This window comes from Martes martes, assembly GCF_963455335.1.
Source record: "Martes martes genome assembly, chromosome: 2".
Classification (NCBI taxonomy): domain Eukaryota; kingdom Metazoa; phylum Chordata; class Mammalia; order Carnivora; family Mustelidae; genus Martes; species Martes martes.
This window is the reverse complement of record NC_137889.1, coordinates 34,816,569-34,836,376: the sequence shown is the minus strand read 5'-3', so window position 1 is coordinate 34,836,376 and position 19,808 is coordinate 34,816,569. Positions and strand designations below refer to the sequence as shown.

Here is a 19,808-nt window from a genome sequence, read left to right as displayed (position 1 = left end):
ACACTGCTGGTGGGAATGCAAGCTGGTGCAACCACTCTGGAAAACAGTGTGGAGGTTCCTCAAAAAACTGAAAATAGAGCTACCCTATGACCCAGCAATTGTACTACTGGGTATATATCCTAAAGATACAAACGTGGTGCTCCGAAGGGGCATGTGCACCCGAATGTTTATAGCAGCAATGTCCACAATAGCCAAACTATGGAAAGAACCTAGATGTCCACCAACAGATGAATGGATAAAAAAGATGTGGTATATATACACAATAGAATACTATGCAGCCATCAAAAGAAATGAAATCTTGCCATTTGCGACGACGTGGATGGAACTAGAGGGTATCATGCTTAGCGAAATAAGTCAATCAGAGAAAGACAACTATCATATGATCTCTTTGATATGAGGAAGTGGAGATGCAATGTGGGGGGATTAGGGGCAGGTAGGAAAAGAAAAAATGAAAGAAGATGGGGTTGGGAGGGAGACAAACCATAAAAGACTCAATCCCAAAAAACAGACTGAGGGTTGCTGGGGGGAGGAGGGACGGGAGAGGGTGGTGGGGATATGGACATTGGGGAGGGTATGTGCTATGATGAGTGCTGTGAAATGTGTAAACCTGGTGATTCACAGACCTGTACCCCTGGGGATAAAAATACATTATATGTTTATTAAAATAAATAAATTAATTTTTAAAAAATTTCCTATAAAAAAATCCTACACACACACATACACACACATCCTATTAATTCTGCTTCTCTGGAGAACCCTAATATACTGACCAGTATTTCTCACTTACGCTTAGACCAAAACCAAACAAATACCTAAAATAATTGAAATGTGCAAATGTTTAGGAAACGCTTTAAAGCCTTTACCACACTGAGCAGAATGCACAACACAACAGCTAAAAGGCATTTGGGCATGAAAAAGGAATGAGTATTATCCTACTTCTCTTATAATTTAAGTCCATTCTAGGGGCTCTCTTTATGAACTCAATGTTTGTACTGTCTCAAAATTGTTGAATGATGGTATTTGGAGATGAAGACTTCTGGAGGTAATTAAGTTTAGATGAGGGTGGAACCCTGGTCTGATAGGATTAATGCCTTTATAAGAGACACCAGAGAGTCTGTGCTCTCTTTCTCTCCCTCCACATGCACACAGAAAAGGGGTCATGTGAGCACATAGCAAGATGATAACCACCTATGAGCCAAGAGAAGAGGTCTAAGAAGGAAATGTACCTTAATGGCACCTTGATCCTGGGACTTACCAGGCTCCAGAACTATGAGAAATAAATTTCTGTTGTTTAAGCAAAATGGGAGATAGTATTTTTTATAGCAGCCTGAGCACACTAAAACATGCCCAGTAGTGACTAGCCTCAGGCACTGAAACTGAAGAAAGCAGAGACTATATAATAAAACTTGACTGCAATGATGTCTATTTTATTTTTTTGTTTGTTTCTGTATTTTGTTGACTTGTTTTCTTTTCCTTTTTTTCTTTTTTAATTCTATTCAGTATGATTTCTCATCTCTCTCTCTCTCTTTCTTTTTTCTAGTAAACATACCTAACTCTTCACCTTCCCTCAGAGTCATGGATTTAAAAGAGGATTAAGCATGTGGTAGAGCCTGTATTCCTGTATTCTAGACCCCACCAATCATACTGTTTTATACTGCTGGACATTACAACCGGCCCTTCAAGTGGTCTCTTATATTCCCTACCCAGGAAGTCTCACTTTATAGCTGGAGGGAACAATAGCCCTACCTACCTCAAGGGTACTGGGAAAATATGAGGGTTTTTTCCTGCTACACTGTAAATCTCTGTGTGCACTAGAAGGAATAAAGCCAACAAGAGAGAAGTGATATCAGCAAAATGACCTCATAAAACATCCCTTAACAATAACCCCCACCACACACATAATTTGAAATCTACCCATGACAAAATGCCTTTACAAGAGATCTGGGATCCAAATAGGAGAATATGAAACCACTGTGTAGTCCAAGACTAAGGACAGCCATTTTGAGAAGTTAGGCTGACTTACCAACCATGGTCCTGGCTATAGAACCAGAAGCAGCTCTATACCCTGAAGACTTGGCCACAGACCCATGTGGCTTTAAGTCTGTCACCAGCACCAAATACCAAAACCCCCGAGAGGAGTCACACCCACGTGTGCATCAAATAGTAGGAATACAGACCTCAGTCCCAGCTGTGGTCCACGAACTGGCTTTAGCCCCTCTTGACCACAGTTTGGGAGCCTCTGGAGATAAACCTGTCAAACACAGATTATAGAATCTTAAAGGGCCCTATACTCAACTCCAGTCCCCTCCCAGCCACTCTCCTTGAACAGGCCTGTTGGCACAGGGACCATGCAGGAAAAACTCCCATCTGTGCCCCTTGAGCACTTGAAATGGCCCTATAATCAGCTCTAGTTTCTTCACAGCCACAGTCTGCCAGTAGCCTGAAGGGTCCAGGTCCCAGTGGGAGACACTCTTGTCAACCACCCCAGCATTTCTAAAAGGACCGTATACTTGTGAACCTAGCAACCGCAGTCTGTGAATACACTTGCTGGCACAGGGATCCAAAATGAGACACTCTGAGCTAAAACCCCAGAAAGCCTCAAGGGCCCTAAACTTGGCTCCAGCCCCATACAGCCATACCACCAGATCCCCCACTAGATCCACCAACCAAGGAACCCACCTCCCGCAATTCCAAAGATTCTGAAGGGGATCTGTACTAGGTTTCAGAAGCTCCAAGCCTTAGTCCACAAGCTGTCCTGCCAGCACAGAGACCCAATGGTAGATGCCCATGTCTGCACATCAAGAGATCCTGAACTAGCCCTATCTTCTGCTCTAGTCCTTTCCACTAGTCAGGGAGCAGTCCTGGCCACTCAGGGACCCATCAAGTGAACAGACAGCAATCTTCTCAGGTCCCTCCCTAATGGGAGCCTTACCAGTCCATGAACCTGAAGCAGACCCTTGTCTTAAGGCCACCCTACCTACTAAACAAGGTACTGAAGGTAGTTCAATCCACTGAGGGACCAGTTATCATCTGTATCCACCAAAGCCCCTGATAACAAGACCCCACTGGGGAGCTGTAACCAGCTCCAACCCAGCCCAACTAATATTCCAGAGGTAATCCCATCAACATAGAAAATAGACAGGAAGGCCTTACCTCATGAAACCAATCTGTAAAGACCAGAATAAGTGTTTGTTCCTTCAAATACACGTCCATCAATGTAATACTACATGGAAGAATCAGGTGACTATGACCTCACCAAAAGAAACTAATAAAGGGCTAATAAATGACCCTAAAGAAATGATGATCTATAGGTTACCTGACAAAGAATGCAAAATAATCATCATAAAGAAAGTGAATGAAATGAAAGAGAATACAGACTTCTAAACAAAATCAGAGAAACAATGAATGAACAGAATGAGCTTAATAAAGAAGTAGAGACCATAAAAAGGAACGAAAAAGAAATCCTGCAGGTGAAGAAAACAATGACAGAGATGAAAAATTTAATGGAGAGCTTTAAGAACAGATTAACTCATCCAGAAGAAATAATCAGCAAACTCAAAGACACACTGCTTGAAATTAACCAGTTAGATGGGGTGCCCGTGTGGCTCAGTCAGTTAAGCATCTGCCTTTGGCTCAGGTCATGATCCCAGGATCCTGGGATCGAGCCCCCCATCAGGCTCCCTGATCAGCAGGGAGTTTGCTTCCCACCCTCCCTATGCCCCTCCCCATGCTTGTGCACATGTTCTCTCAAATAAATAAAATCCTTAAAAAAAAAAAAAAAAAAGCCAGGTAGAGAAATAAAAAGAAAAAAGACTTTTTTGAAAAAGAGTAAAGAAAGCCTATGTGAATTAAGGGACAGACACCATTAAATGAACAAACATTCATATCATAGGAGTCCCTGAAGAAGAACTTGGTAGAAAGTTTATTTAAAAAAATAATAGTTGAAATCTCCCCCAAATCATGGGAGAATGTGGACATTGAGGTATAGGAAACTCAAAGAACTCCATGAAAGATCAACCCCAAAATTACTTTGAGACACATTAGTCAAATGTTAAAAGACAAAAAGGAGAGAATTTTGGAAGAAGGAAGAGAAAGCAGCAAGACTCATCACATACAAGGGAACCCCCATATGGCTACTAATGGATGTCTCTAAAGAAACCTTGCAAGCCAGAACAAAGTGAAATGATACAGCCAATGTGCTGAACAACAAGAATAAAAAATTGCCAACCAAAAATACTATACATGGCAAAACTGTCCTTCAGAAATGAAGGAGAGCTAAAGACATTCCCAGACAAACAACAAAAGAGTTCATCACTACTAGCCCTGCCTTTCAAGAAATGTTAAAGAGAATTCAAGTTGAAATGAAAGGACACTAACAATATGAAAACATATAAAACCATAAAACTCATGTTAAAAGGAAATACATAGTCAAATTCAGAATACCTTAATACTATAATGGTATAAAATCACTTTATCTCTAGTATAAAACTTAAAAAATAAAAATAACTTATTAATGGATGCATAATATAAGAAAATGCAAAGTATGACATCAATAGTTTAAAATATGAGAGAAGTAAAAGTGTAGAGCTTGTATATGCAATTGGAGGTAAGTTATTATCAGCTTAAAATAGACTTATACCTACAGAATTTTTTTTTTTTAAGATTTTATTTATTTATTTGACAGACAGAGATCACAAGTAGGCAGAGAGGCAGCCAGAGAGAGAGGAGGAAGCAGGCTCCCGGCCGAGCAGAGAGCCCGATGCGGGGCTCGATCCCAGGACCCTGGGATCATGACCTGAGCCAAAGGCAGAGGCTCAACCCACTGAGCCAACCAGGCGCCCCCAGAATGTTTTATATAAGCCTTATGGTAACCACAAGAGAAGAAACATAGTAGACAGGCAAAAGATAAAGAGAAAAGAATTAAAGTATACACTACAAAAAAATAAAATCACAAAGGAAGATAGGAAGAGAGGAAGAAAAGAACAAAAGAACTGAAAAACAGTCAACAATGAAATGGCAATCAATACCTACCAATAATTACTTTAAATATAAATGAACTAAATACCCAATTAAAGACACAAAGTGGCTGAATAAATTTAAAAAAAAAAAAAAAAAAAGCAAGATCCAACAATAAGCAGCCTAAGAAAAGCTCACATTAGTTATAAGGGCATACAGGTTGAAAGTGAGGGGACAGAAAAAGATATTCCATGTAAATGGCTATACTTATATCACATATAATAGACTTTTGGTCAAAACTGGTTGTAAGAGACAAAGAAGGTCATGAAATGGAGATTAAGGAATCAATTCATCATGAGGATATAACAATTTTAGATATTTATGCACCCTACACTGGAGCACCTAAATGTTTAAAGCAAATAATAACAAAACTGAAGGGAGAAATAGCAATACAATAATAGTAGTGGACTTTAAAACCCTACATTCAACATTGGATAGATCATCAGAAAGAAACTTAATAAGAAAACAGCAGACCTGAAGAACTTTATAGACCAAAATGGATCTAACAAACATAAACAGAACAGCCCATGCAACAGCAGCAGAATACATACTCTTCTCAAGCACACACAGAACATTCTACAGGATACAACTTATGTTGGGCCCCAAAGCAAGACTTAACAAATTTAAAAAGACTAAAATCATATCTAGTATCTTCTCCATTCACAATTTCTGTTTTCTGAAATCAGAAATTTGTGAGAGGAGGAAAATGGAAAATTCACAAAAATGTAGAAAGTAAACAACAGGACGTGGCTCAGTCAGTTAAACATCTGCCTTTAGCTCGGTCATGATCCCAGGGTCCTGGATTGAGACCCACATTGGGCTTCCTGATCAGCAGGGAGCCTCCTTCTCCCTCTCCCTCTACCTGCAGCTCCACCTTCTTTTGCTCTCTCTTTCTGTCAAATGAATAAATTAAATCTTTACAAATAAATAAATGAATAAAAGTAAGCAACACACTCCTGATCAACCAATTCTGCCACTTACAACAAGATGCATAGACCTTGAGGGCATTATTCTAAGTGAAACAAGTCTGAAAAAGAAAGACAAATATCATATGATCTCACTTACATCTACAATCTTAAAAAAAAAAAAAAAAGTCATACTCAGAAACAGAGAGTAGAATGGTGGTTTTCAGAGGCTGGAGAGTGGGATAAGTGAGGGGATGTTGATCCAATGGCACAAACTTCCAGTTATAGAGGAAGTTCTGGGTATCTAATATTCAACATATGATTATAGTTAACAATATTATATGCTTGAAAGTTGCCAGGAGAATAAATCTTAAATGTTCTTACCACCGAAAAAAAAGAAAATATATTTATGTTAAGTAATAGATGTGTCAATTAACCTTACTGTGGTAATCATTCTGCAATAAATACATGTATCAAATCATCACAATGATTACACCTTAAACTTATACCATGTTATATTCAATTATATCTCAATAAAACCAGGGCAGGAGGGGGCAGGAGAGGGGCAGGGAGCCAACAAGGGAGAGGCAAAGATGAAAAATACTAGAAAGAATTGCAGGAACATTATTTGTGTTTCTGGGTTCCAAAGCTCTTTATGGGACTCTTTGACTTAAATCAATTAATTTCCTGTTATCCCTTAATTTAATCTTATCTGAGTTTTTGTGAGACCTAAGAGTACTGATTATAATCCACAGAGTAAAATTTCATCAATTCAAAAAACATCAAAAGTATACAGTTACAGAATACAAAATGAAATTAGCCCAGGAATACATCTAAAGAAAAATTTAATGTTACCAGATGCTCCAGAAATGTAAAGATAATTTAATGCTAGGGAATTTATTGAGATAACCCAGCACACATTAGTAAGTCAAAAGTAAATAATGATTATTTTAATAGTATCTAATATTTTTAAATATTTAATATTTTTAATACAAAAAAACTACTCATAAAATATAAAATCTATTCTTTTTTTCTTATTAAATAGGATTAAAAGAATACTTCACTAAAGGAAAAATACTATCTACCCCAAGCCCTTAGCCAAAATCATACATAACCTGAAAGATTAGATGTATTCCCATCCCAAGATGGTCAAGACAAAGATGTACGCTATCAGTATTTGAAATTATTCTGGAAGTGCTATCATTGCCATTACAAATTGCATATATAATATATTATCAAATATATCTATCCAATATATACATCCAAAATAAATCCAAACTGTAAACATCAGAAAGGAAATGAACATTTTATCATTTACAAATGATGACTGTTTACCTAGAAAATTCTAATATAATAGAAATATGTGACACCAAGTGTATGGCTGGAAACAAAATAAACATATACAAATTTTTTTCTGAGTATCAATAATACCTAGTCAAAAATACAAACAAAATAGCTTTTCTTGCCAATAAAACCAATTAGAAATTATAACATAACAAATCAGAAAATATAACAGAAGAAAATGGGGCTATTCATAATAGCAATAAAAATACATCCAGCAGGGGCGCCTGGGTGGCTCAGTGGGTTAAGCGTCTGCCTTCGGCTCAGGTCATGATCTCAGGGTCATGGAATCAAGCCCCACATCGGGCTCTCTGCTCAGCAGGGAGCCTGCTTCCCTTCCTCTCTCTCTGCCTGCCTCTCTGCCTACCTGTGATCTCTGTCTGTCAAATAAACAAATAAAATCTTTAAAAAAAAAAAAAAAATACAGGGGCGCCTGGGTGGCTCAGTGGGTTAAAGCCTCTGCTTTCTGCTCGGGTCAGGATCCCAGGGTCCTGGGATCAAGCCCCGCATCGGGCTCTCTGCTCCGCGGGGAGCCTGCTTCCTCCTCTCTCTGCCTGCCTCTCTGCCTACTTGTGATCTTTGTCTGTCAAATAAATAAATAAAAATCTTTTTAAAAAAATTAAAAAAAAATACATCCAGCAATAAAACAAACAAACAACAAAAAACAGAAAAACCTGTAAGACTAAATCTTTAAAAGACCTCTCAAAAATGGAGACACACATTGGGGCGCCTGGGTGGCTCAGTGGGTTAAAGCCTCTGCCTTCGGCTCAGGTCATGATCCCAGGGTCCTGGGATCGAGCCCCGCGTCGGGCTCTCTGCTCAGCAGGGAGCTTGCTTCTCTTCCTCTCTCTCTGCCTGCCTCTCTGCCTACTTGTGATCTCTGTCAAATAAATAAATAAAATCTTTAAAAAAAAAAAAAAAAAAAAATGGAGACACACACAATGCTTTCCTATCAGAAGACTCAATAATGTAATGATGTCACTTTTCCCCATTATAAGTTTTAATGTCACCCCAACCAAAATAAAAAGCGCTTTTTAATTACATTTTTAATTTTTTATACCCTGACAAAAATTATCTCAAGTTCATCTGGAATGATAAATGAATAAAAATATCCATTTTCCTACTTTTCTGTAGGAAAAAAATGAATGGGCATTTGCATGACCAGATATTAAAAATATATTATGAAACCAATAAAAACTGAAACAAGGCAGTCCAAACATGAGTAGTTAGAAATATCAAAAGCATAAAGAGAAAAAAAACAGAATGAAGGCTTGAATATATACAAATTTAATAGGTAATTTAAATAAGATTTCAAATTAAAGGAGAGAGATTATAAATGAGGTTAAGGCAAATAAACCATTCTGAAGAAAATGACATTAGAACTCAGCATACAATAGTAATTTCTGAATGAATAAATGATAAAAGGGGAAAAAGAATGCCAACCTCATACTGAATATACTCCACATTCTCCTAGATTAAAGGGGAATTAAATGAAAAACAAAATCTACTAGAAAATACCAGAGAATAATGATCTGATATTATACTGAGAAATATCTTCAAAAATATTTATGTAAAGTTAGAAAGCATTAAGGAAAGGAATAACAGATTTGAATACATAAAAATTCAAATATAGCAAAAAATTACTAAAAACTAAAGAAAGAAGAGGCAAGAAATAAACCAGGCAAAAATACTATTTATATTTATATCTATTATATATTTTATATATGTTATATAAATAACATTTATTATATATGACATAAATTAATAAAAATTCTTTAAAATCAGTAAGAACACAGACCAATTTTTTAAGCAAATCACAAAAGAAGGAATAAATATTTAGAGACAAAATTTGACATCACTAGAAAGAAAGAGTAAATAAAAAGGAAAAGCTTTAAAATGATGACTAATCTTGACTATGGTATGAAGAATTAAAACACTTCCCACTGAAAACTGGCTGGAAGGTAAACTATTAAACATTTTTCTAAAGAGAAATCTGGCAAGACTCTAACTAAAACCTTAAAAGTATGCACACCCAAGGCTCCTGGGTGGCTCAGTGGGTTGAGTGTCTGAGTCTGGATTTCGGCTGAGGTCATGATCTCAGGGTTGTGGGATTGAGCCCCAAGTCAGGTTCTACGCTCAGTGTGGAGTCTGCTTGCGATTCTCTCTCCCTCTCCCTCTGCCCCTACCATTCATGGTCTCCCTCTCAAATAAACAAATATATCTCAAAAAAAAAAAAAAAAAAAGCAGACACACCCCATTATAGTAGTTTAACCTCAGAAAACAAACATAATTACTCTGAAAGTTTTATTTATAAAGCTATTTGCCTTAGCACTGTTTATAGTAACTACAGCAATTGAGTTTTTATAGTGGCAAAGACAGGCACAAAAATATAAGGGTCTTTTTGGAAGAAGGAAAGGACAGAATTGGTACTGAAAACTGTAGACAGTAAGGTAACTTGCAAGTCCACCTGTCTTCTTCACATGTCGTGTTATTAGTCATTTATGTTCTCTCCCCCTCCTCCTCCTCTTCTACCCTCCTCTAAGTTGGTTTCTTCAACTTGCTCAACACTCCTGCTCCCCTATATCTCTTCTGTATGACTGAAGTTTGCCATAACTCTTCTAGACCTGCTCTTAATTCAAGGCATCGCTAAAGAATTCTTACAGTTTCTGCACTACTCTTAATTATCTTTCTTAACATATATTCTCCCCAAAAAGGAATTTGGCCTAACTCATCTTCTCATATAGAAACCACTGGTAGGAAGTGAAGAGCTGGCTAATTCTTGACTCCTATCTGATCCAAACCACAGTGACCAGGGTAGCAGGGAGCATGGGCAGATGTGCACTCTGACATTTCTAGTGCAGAAACACACAACATACACACCCACACAACTCTGGCAATCACCTAAGTGCTCCCATAACAGAAGACTCACTAATAAATTATAGCTCACTGATCAGAGAAAGAAATATGCACAGTATATTGCAACACACGCCAGGGGCTATAATACATGACTGTCAGTGAAATCTGGGTAGTAGAATAACAATCATTCTTAATTTTGTCCTTGGTGGCTTTGTATTTTCTAAAATCTCTATAATAAATACAGATTTCTTTTATAAATCAGAAAAGAACTACTTACTTTGTATATGGTTTTTTAAATTTTTTTAACTTTACTTCATAAAGAGAAAAATCATTTTGATTACCTTTCCATCATCACATCTTGTGCCTTCATTCACCATCCCAGGATCTGGAACATCTGATCCTAGCTGGAAATCCACACCCCAACATTTGGTGCCTTTACTGGGAGTCTGAATAATAGCAGGAACGATTCCAAATACAGGCATGTCTTGTACGTTCTCACACTGAAGCTTTCCACACAATGCATTCCTATAAAAATAGAGGAAAAATGCAAACATAAGATGCACCCAGTGTAGACACAAAAAGAAAATTGTATATTTTGATACATAAGGAAAGTTTATTGATATTTAGCTGAAGGGAATCTCAACAGAGAAAGTATATGAGAGCAAAGACTTCAAAGCAGTTCTCTTCAAATATGGCAGAGATACGTGGATGCTAAGATGGAGATTAGTAGAGTACCAGGTGGTGCTCATGCTTCTTCTTTCCCCGCATCTAATCTCTCTTTACTATCTGTCTAGAGCTCAAAAAAGTCTGAGGAAAAAGTTGTTCATAAATATAACTTTGCAAATGTTTTCACACAGAAAATAATAGGACTATACCAAAGTTTAATTGTGACTTCTTATAGAGTTACAGTAAGGAGAAAATTAGATTCTGTACTGTAAAATAAGAAAAGACTCCACACTTCTTGGCTTGGGTTAACTCTTAGTTACTTAAAGACTCAACTTATTAATTCACTAATTCAATTCACTGATTCAGCATTACAACAAGCATTATGAAAGTATGCCTAACTATAATTCTTATCACCAAGGCTGTGTTAGCTCAATACCCTTCCTATAACCTTTCGTAACACACTAAATACCACTACCATCAACTCTGATGATGCTATACTGATATCTTCTATTTGACTGTCTTGTGATCCAAGCACCTACCCTACACTTGAATCTCCTTTACGGTATCACTGCCAAATGATATAGGATATAATTTTCCTCTAATTCACCTAATCCTCTAACTCACTAGTCCCTAAAAATTTTCATTCTAGATATCATAAAACTATTTTACTTCTTGAGTTAAAATCTATCTCCATATAACTTTTCCTCATTGGTCCCAGACCTTCCACATGAGATCACACAGCTAATGTCTTTTCCTTCTCCCACCTGGCAGCTATTTTAGGACAATTATCATGTAGTTCCTAAATACTTACTTCAACAGAGCAATACCCTACAATCATTTCTTATGGAACAAAGAACTTCCCCCTCTAAATAGTTCCAGTTTGTCTCACTGCCTCTTGAAGCACAGTACTGAGAATAGGGCATGAAATTTCAGTTATAGCCTGACAAGCAAAGAACAAAATGGAGCTCACATTTCCTTTATTTTAGATACTGTACTACTATTAAGCCCAAGATTACAGTAGCTTTTTTTTAAGATTTTATTTATTTATTTATTTGAGAGAGAGTCCACAAGCAGGAGGAGGGACAGAGGGAGAAGCAGACTCCCCAGTAAGCAAGAAGCCCAATGCAGGACTTGATCCCAGGAGCCTGGGATCATGACCTGAGCCAAAGGCAGAAGCCCAACCTACTAAGGCACCCAGGCGTCCCTACAGTAGCTTTTATAGTAACTACATTACATTATTGATGCCCTTGAACTGATCACTAGCTAAAACTCCTATTTACTTTTTGCATGTACTATTAAGTCTCCTCTTCCCTCTATCCTGCACTCAAGAGTTAGTAATTTTGTCACAACTTTACATTTATTCTTATGTCACCAACTGTTTACTAGTTAACTTGAATAAAGTGCTTACACTTTCTCAGCTTCAGTTCCTTCATCTGAAAAACAAGAGATAAATAACAATGTCTATCCACATAGTTGGTTGAAATTAGATAGGAAAACCTCTAAAACAAAACATAGCATAAAGCAGACCTAAGTTAACATCTGTTGGAGCCTACCAAAATTCACATTGCTATGATATACTTAGGGTTTCATGTGTAGTATTGGTGACATATTAAAAAGTAGTTACAAATCAATAAGAAAAAAAAATAACCACGTCCACAGAAAAAATTAGCAAAGATACAAAAAAGGCAATTCAGAAAATAAGGAATGCAAGCAGCCAACAAAGCTAAGAGATTGTCTCTGTTATATTATAAAGGAAAATTCTATTGCAAGCCTCAATAGAATAATTGCTTCTGGCAAGGATCATCAATGCATGCTAAAACCGCAAGGTAAAACACTGGTGGGAAACTGGCTATTCATATGGTATAAAATCATCACTCCTCCACATATTATCTGATAGCTGTAATGGGCAAAACAACTCTACAAATTGCAAGATCTTGTCATGGCCACTTAGTATCACTAATAAAATGAATTATCCAGAATTATGTGCCTCCTTGACATAATGTACCCGTTATGAAGTATTCTTCCCTAAAATGTTTAACCTGAATCTAATTAAGACTTTAGATTTAACTTCTGATTTATAGAGATTTAACTTCTGATTTATAGAGAAATCAGGGGATAGAGACACAAGTTAAGCAACAATGAGAAGAAACTAACAAATCCAGATCATGGGCCATTCTAAAAGGCCACTGGCCCAGTTAATTCCTTAGGGCACTATCATTGAAAAGAAAAAAATAAATGAAGAAGACTATTTTAGATTAAAAGTGACTGAAGTGACATGACAACTAAATGCAATGTATGATCCTTAACCGATCCTAATGTGGAAAAAAAAAACAGCTATGAAACACAATTTAAGGACAATTGGAGAAACTTTAATATTGACCAGGTATTACATGATAGTTGGAAATGATCGTTCTTAGGGCAGTGGTTTGGACATAAAGTCTTCCCATGGAATTAAAAATACTAAAAATATATTAAGAATAATAATTTGACTTCCCCTCAAAAAGTGTTACATAAATACAAGAGAACTTACATCTACAACTACTTTTGAAACTATATAAGATAGATATCAAAAGTCATGTTCATATCCCCTTTTGAAATACTTTGATTTTTTTCTTAATTTTCTCTCCATTTACTCTGTTTTATGTATCAAGAAAGGTAAATTTAGGGCGCCTGGGTGGCTCAGTGGGTTAAGCCGCTGCCTTCGGCTCAGGTCATGATCTCAGGGTCCTGGGATCAAGTCCCGCATCGGGCTCTCAGCAGGGAGCCTGCTTCCCTCTCTCCCTTTCTCTCTGCCTGCCTCTCTATCTACTCTGATCTCTCTCTGTCAAATAAATAAATAAAATCTTTAAAAAAAAAAAAAAAAAAAAAAGAAAGGTAAATTCGAATGTTCTGTGAAATACACCATATATTAATAACTAATTGTTAAAGAACTGGAACAAAATAAATTGACTAAGATTAAAGGGGGAAAGGTACACAGCAGTAAGAACACCTATAAGAGGGCATCTGCTTCTGTTAAGAAAGATGGGGAAGTCTTTGAACCTAAGATCTGGAGGATTGGAAAACATGCCAGCCAGAAGGAACAGTATGGACGGAGGCCCTGTGGCAGAAGGACCACATGTAGGCCCCCACAGCTGGTGTCTCACAGCATTTAATGGCTGAGTAGATAAAGATGAGCCTACAAATAAGCACATTCAAAGAGTAACTGGAAACATAGAAAAGAACACTAGAAGAAATTTCTGCACAGAAGCCAAGGAAAGAGGGAGGTTTCTTCAAGAACAAAATGGTTAGCAGAGTTGAATGCTACTAAAGGTCAAGTAGCATAAAGACCTAAAAATTTCAGTTTGATTTTGCAACATGGAGATCACTGTTGTTACTTCTTCTTAGCAAACACTGTTTCACTACAGTTGCTTAGACTAACTGGCAAAGTAGGAGGTGGAGCCGGGAAAAGAGATGCACAGTATTTCAGAATAATTTCAATTACACAAAATATCAGTGTGTGCATGTATAGTGCACAGAAACGAAAAAAGAGGAAGAAATACACTGAAATTAGTAAATATATACACCCATGGAGAATATGGATGACTTTTTTCTCATTTACAATTTTTTAATAATTATTAATTTTTTACCATACACAAATACTACAGAAACAAGAAAGTTTTAATCTGTCGCTTTAAAGTTATAGAGAGCGGGACGCCTGGATCAAGCGTCAGTTAAGCATCTGCCTTTGGCTCAGGTCATGATCCCAGCGTCTTGGGATCGAGTCCTGCATCGGGCTCCCTGCTCAGCGGGGAGCCTGCTTCTCCCTCTGCCTGCTGCCCCCCGCTGCTTGTGCTCTCTCTCTCTCTCTGATGAATAAATAAATAAAATCTTTTTAAAAATAAAAAATAAAATAAATAAAATTATAGAGAGCAAGAACACAACAATATCCAGAATGAAGACTGCAGGTATCTTTATCTACACATTTATTAACCTAATCTTTTAATGATAAAAAAGAAGAGGAAGAATGTTTATTTGAGGTTCTTATTATAGAATAAAGAAAACCAAAGATTCTACAATCTGTTAGATTTTAGGCAATTAACATCAAAAGAAATGAATCATTTTACTAGTTCTCAGAGTCTCTCTAAAGCTTTGTCAGAAAATTGTAAGTTTGAAAATTTCAGTATTTAAGGGGGAGAAAGCAAGCAGTTGCAAGGAACTATAAAAGATATTAGAGACGACTGGTCTTACACTCTTGCACGTTCCTTCACAGCCTTGCCTTCACTTACCCAGTGGCACACTTCTTGTATTCATTGCCAGAGAAGCCACAATTGCCAAATCTGTCACCTTTGGAATTTACATCAATGAAACAATCTCTTGGGGCAGCCTTGGCTTCTGTAACATTTAAAAAAAAAAAAAAAAAGTATGGCAATTTAATGCAGAAATAAAAGTATTCCCTATGCCAACCCATACACCAGGATGAATTGCCTTAACCCATTCTAAAATGTTTCAAGCCTCACAGGTAGAACATTTTTGTTCCACTTCCATGCTTAACAACAACATGTAAAAGTAAAGCTTAGATAGTATTTAAAAGTTAGCCTAGGCTCAAAGAAATGTCATTAAAAGAAATGCCATTAAACAAGATGAAATTACAAATAAATAAAAAGGTGCGCACAGCCTGGTAGTGGTCTCGGAGTATCTGTTCTCAGCCTCTCAAACACGTACCTGCTGCCTCATTAGATCAGGCTGGGAAGGGCTGATGAAAACACTGCCAGCTATTATTACTGGCTTTTTTCATTTACCACATTTGGATGCTGAATTTAGATGCCCCCCACTCACAAGACGGATTGACAAACAACCATGACAGCTGAGGAAGTAGCGAACCATTCTTGCTTTCTTGCATCTTATGTAAGTGTTAGTACTTCATGTTCAGTTCACCCGCCAATTACACATTCCTAAAAAACTATACTTGAAAATATTTTTAAGCCAAAATGCCAGTACTTTCTATTGAAAAAAGTAATTCACTTGCCTATCTTACACATCTATTGCTATGTTGTTTTGGTTAAAAGAAAATGACTGTTGGGGTGGGGGGGAGCTAGAACGAGAAAGAGGCAGAGGACCACATGACACGGAAAGGGAATGGAAACCAGCCACACAGGGCAAACAGCATGTGGCAGCATCCCTAGCGGGGCCCTTCCACAGAACAGAAGCTCTACAAATCCCAGATAATCTTCAAAAAGAAAAGTAAGTCTAGTTCACTTAGTCCTAGCTTTTCCGTAGGCCTCCGCGAAGATGGCATCATTGTTAAATAACAGTATTTAACTCGTTAAAATGTATCTGTTATAATTTTTTAGTCTGTGATAAGCGACTTATTTTTGCAAAATGGACCAGAAGTTGACAGATCTCCACTATTCTATCCCATGACCTGACTAACACAAATACATCCCATTTAATTTTTTAGTCCTCTTGGCTCAATCCCTTTCTGACTCACCATAAGATAAGGGCTGTAACAGAACAAGAGACAGAAACTAGAGGCAGCAGAAATCTGATCAAAGTCAACATCTAGTTTCTGAGAGATCTAGCACAGTACTTATGAAGGATCTTCTTTTTCTTTTTTTTTTTTGTTAAGATTTTATTATTCATTTGAGAGAGAGCACAAGCAGGGGGAGAGAGAGAGGGAGAGGGAGAAGTAGACCTCCTGCTGACCTGGGAGCCCAATATGGGGGTCAAACCCGGGACTTGGAGATCACGACCTGAGCTGAAGGCAGACATTTAACTGTCTGAGCCACCCAGGTACCCATAACTGATCTTCTTAACTGAGAGAAATAAAAATAAAAACAGAAGATTCGGGTCCCCTTCCCTTTCCTTTTTGTCCCTCCCTTCCTCTTTCCTTTCTTTCTTAAATATGTATTAATTCCCTACTAAGTGTCCCACGCCCTGATTAGTAATGGATATAGTTTACCAGTATCTCTCTGGAGAGAGATAGAAAAGCTCCTGTTAGTAACTCTCTGTTGTCTTAACGACAAGCTTCAACAAACATCTAGTGCTCACTTATTGTGTTGTTGTTGCTGTTTGTACTGACTCAAGAGAGAAACAGAAGAAGACAGGAAAACAAGATCCCAGCAGGGTTTGGGCATAAGCCCATCACTGTCAATTATCAAACAAAGCAATCTGCCTCATTATGCTGAAAGCAACCTTTTCCTTGAGAACCTCAATCACTTGAACCCAAGGAAGGAAATACAAGATGCCATACAATAAAGACTATCACTGCAGGAATACAGCCAGCATCAGTGTGTAATAAAAATCAGACTAATGAAAGGTGCTGCCAAGCCTCAATGTACACTCCCTCTGGTTTTTCACCAGAACTACTGCATTACAGCTATTTGATATCCCTTTGGCATAATGAACAGCAAAGTCAAAGAAGCAATCAGAAAAGTCTGACTTGCACAGACCTATGGCTTTAGTTAGCTGATCATGGTGCTCCTAGAAATAAAAAGAGAGGAAGTGTACAAGTAAATTTTTACTACATCTGTATACGCAGAAAAGTTCGAGGTCAAATGAGGAAAACAGTGTAATAGGCCCTCCATCAACTGCCAAACTTGAGCCTTCTTACACACCCAGAACCCCCTACATGAACGGGAGGACTGGTCCTCTTCAGGTAGACACTTGATTCACTGCCAAAAATGTATACTCTTACTCTTTCTCCTATCCTTCCCCAACAGGATCTATGGCCGTATACCAGGGTAACCGGGCATTGTGCAAAACGAAAATCATCAGACCTCTCAGGAACTACTGGACACTGGCTCTGAACTGACACTGAATCCAGAAGACCCAAAACATCATGGTGGTCTACCAGTCAAGTAGGGAGCTATGGAGGTCAACTATCAATGGAGCTTCAGCTCAGGTCCTCCTCACTCACAGGGGGCCCACTGGGTCCCAAACCCATCCTGGGCTTATTTCCCCAGTTCCAACATGCACGACTGGAACAGACACGATCAGCAACTAGCAGAATCCCCACACTGGCTCCCTGACCTGTGGAGTCAGGGCCATTATGGCAGGAAAGGCCAACTGGAAGTCACCAGAACTGCTACTACCTAGGAAAATAGCAAACCAAAAGGAATAAATACCACAATCCAGGAACCACTGCAAAGTCAATACCACCATTAAGGACTGAAAAGATAATCCAGGTCAACTATGCTATCTGGCCTGTGCAGAAGACAGATCTTGGAGAACAAAAGTGGATTATCAGAAGCTTAAGCAGCTGGGGAGGTAACTGCTGCTGTAGCTACTCTGGTTCTATTGCTTGAGCACATTCACGGATCTCCTGGCACCCGGGACGCAGCTGCTGACCTGGCAGGTACTGTTGTCTCCACCCCAGCTGCTAATGATCACCAGATGCAGTTTGCTTTCAGCTGGCGGGGCCAGCAACACACCTCCACGGTCCTCTCTCAGGGGTACAGCAACTCTCCAGCCCTACACCATAAGTTAGTTTGGGGGGATCTTGATCGACTTTTTCTTATCTTGTAGAAGAAAGATAATTTCATCCATTCCATGGATGACATTATTCTGACTGAACCTAGTGAGCAAGAAGTAGCAACACTGTAGATCAATCAGTAAGACAAAATGCATGTCAGAGGTGGAAAGCAAATCTGAGAAAAAATCCAGGGGTCTTCTACCTCTGAAATTTCTAGGGGCTGGTGGTGTGGGATATATCTATAGTTCCTTTCAAAAGTGAAAGGTAAGTTGTTACATCAGGCCCCACTGGTCCAGAAATCATGAGGTAGAAGTGGAAGCGGCACCACTCTTTCTCCTAGTGACCCTCTAGCGGAATTTTTGCTTCCTGTTCCTACCACCTTATGTTACTGCTAGCCTAGAGGTCTTAGTTCCAAGAGGAATGCTTCCATCAGGAAACACAACAATGATTCTACTGAACTAGATGTTAAGACTTAAACCCAGGGTGCCTGGGTGGCGCAGTTGTTAAGCATCTGCCTTTGGCTCAGGTCTTGATGCCAGGGTCCTGGGATCAAGCCCCACATCAGGCTCCCTGCTTGGCAGGAAGCCTGCTTCTTCCTCTGCCCACTCCCCCTGCTTATATTCCCCGTCTTGTGATCTCTCTCTCCGTCAAATAAATAAATAAAATCTTAAGGGAAAAAAAAAAAAAGACTTAAACCCAACCATTTTACACTTCTCATACTTCTGAATGAACAAAGAAGGGAGTTATTGTGCTGCCCGAACTTTACTACCAGGTAGGAAAGTAGTCTACTACTCCATTGTGCCAAAGTAGCACTGGACTGCTACCACACAACGGAGATAAGGGAGAAACTCCATGGAATACAGGAGACCCCATAGGGTGACTCTTAATATTATTATGCCCTGTGACTGAGACCAATGGAAAGCTACAGCAACCCAATTCAGGTTGCGCAGCCCAGAGCCTTCAAGAATGAAAGTTTGGGTCGCTCTACAGGTTAAAAACTACGACCTACTGATGTGCTTGGTGAAGACAAAGGATATATGGAATGGATAATGAAGAAAGTTGTTAAACCTACCAGCTATGACCACATGACCAGTTATAGAAACTAGGACTTCAATTGTCATGAATATTTCTTCCTTTTTGTTATAAATGTATTTGTAATCAGAAGTCCCCACAACTGACTTTCTGGGTCCAATTAATTTGCTAGAGCAGCCCACAGAACTGAGAAACATTTTTACTTACTAGATTACTAATTTTTGTAAAGGGATATAACTCAGGAATAGCCAGATGGAAGAAATACATAGGGGAAGGTATGAGGAAAGGGGCTTGAAACTTCCATACCTTCTCCAAGCACAACTTTCCCAGAATATCCACTTGTTCACCAAGCTGGAAGCTCTCAGAACCCTATCCCTTTGGGGTGTTATGGAGGCTTCATTGCATAGGTATGGTAGATTAAACCACAGGCCATTAGTGATTAACTCAATCTCTAGCCCCTCTCCCCTTCCTAGAGGTCAGAGAACTGAAAGTTCCAACTCTCTAATCACACTGGTTGGTTCCCTGGGCAACCAGCCCCCACC

The 19,808-nt window shown here is 38.4% G+C and overlaps 1 protein-coding gene across 1 annotated transcript in view; it reads right to left on the bottom strand.

Annotated features, from left to right (window-relative positions):
* The window catches only part of ADAM9 (ADAM metallopeptidase domain 9), a 147,531-nt gene that overhangs the window by 37,715 nt on the left and 90,008 nt on the right, over nt 1-19,808 (bottom strand). The window contains exons 15-16 of the mRNA XM_080795903.1: nt 15,050-15,155; nt 10,460-10,643 (exon numbers count right to left, since the gene is read on the bottom strand). Coding sequence (XP_080652029.1) covers nt 10,460-10,643; nt 15,050-15,155 — 290 coding nt within the window. The remainder of the gene's footprint in view (nt 1-10,459; nt 10,644-15,049; nt 15,156-19,808) is intronic.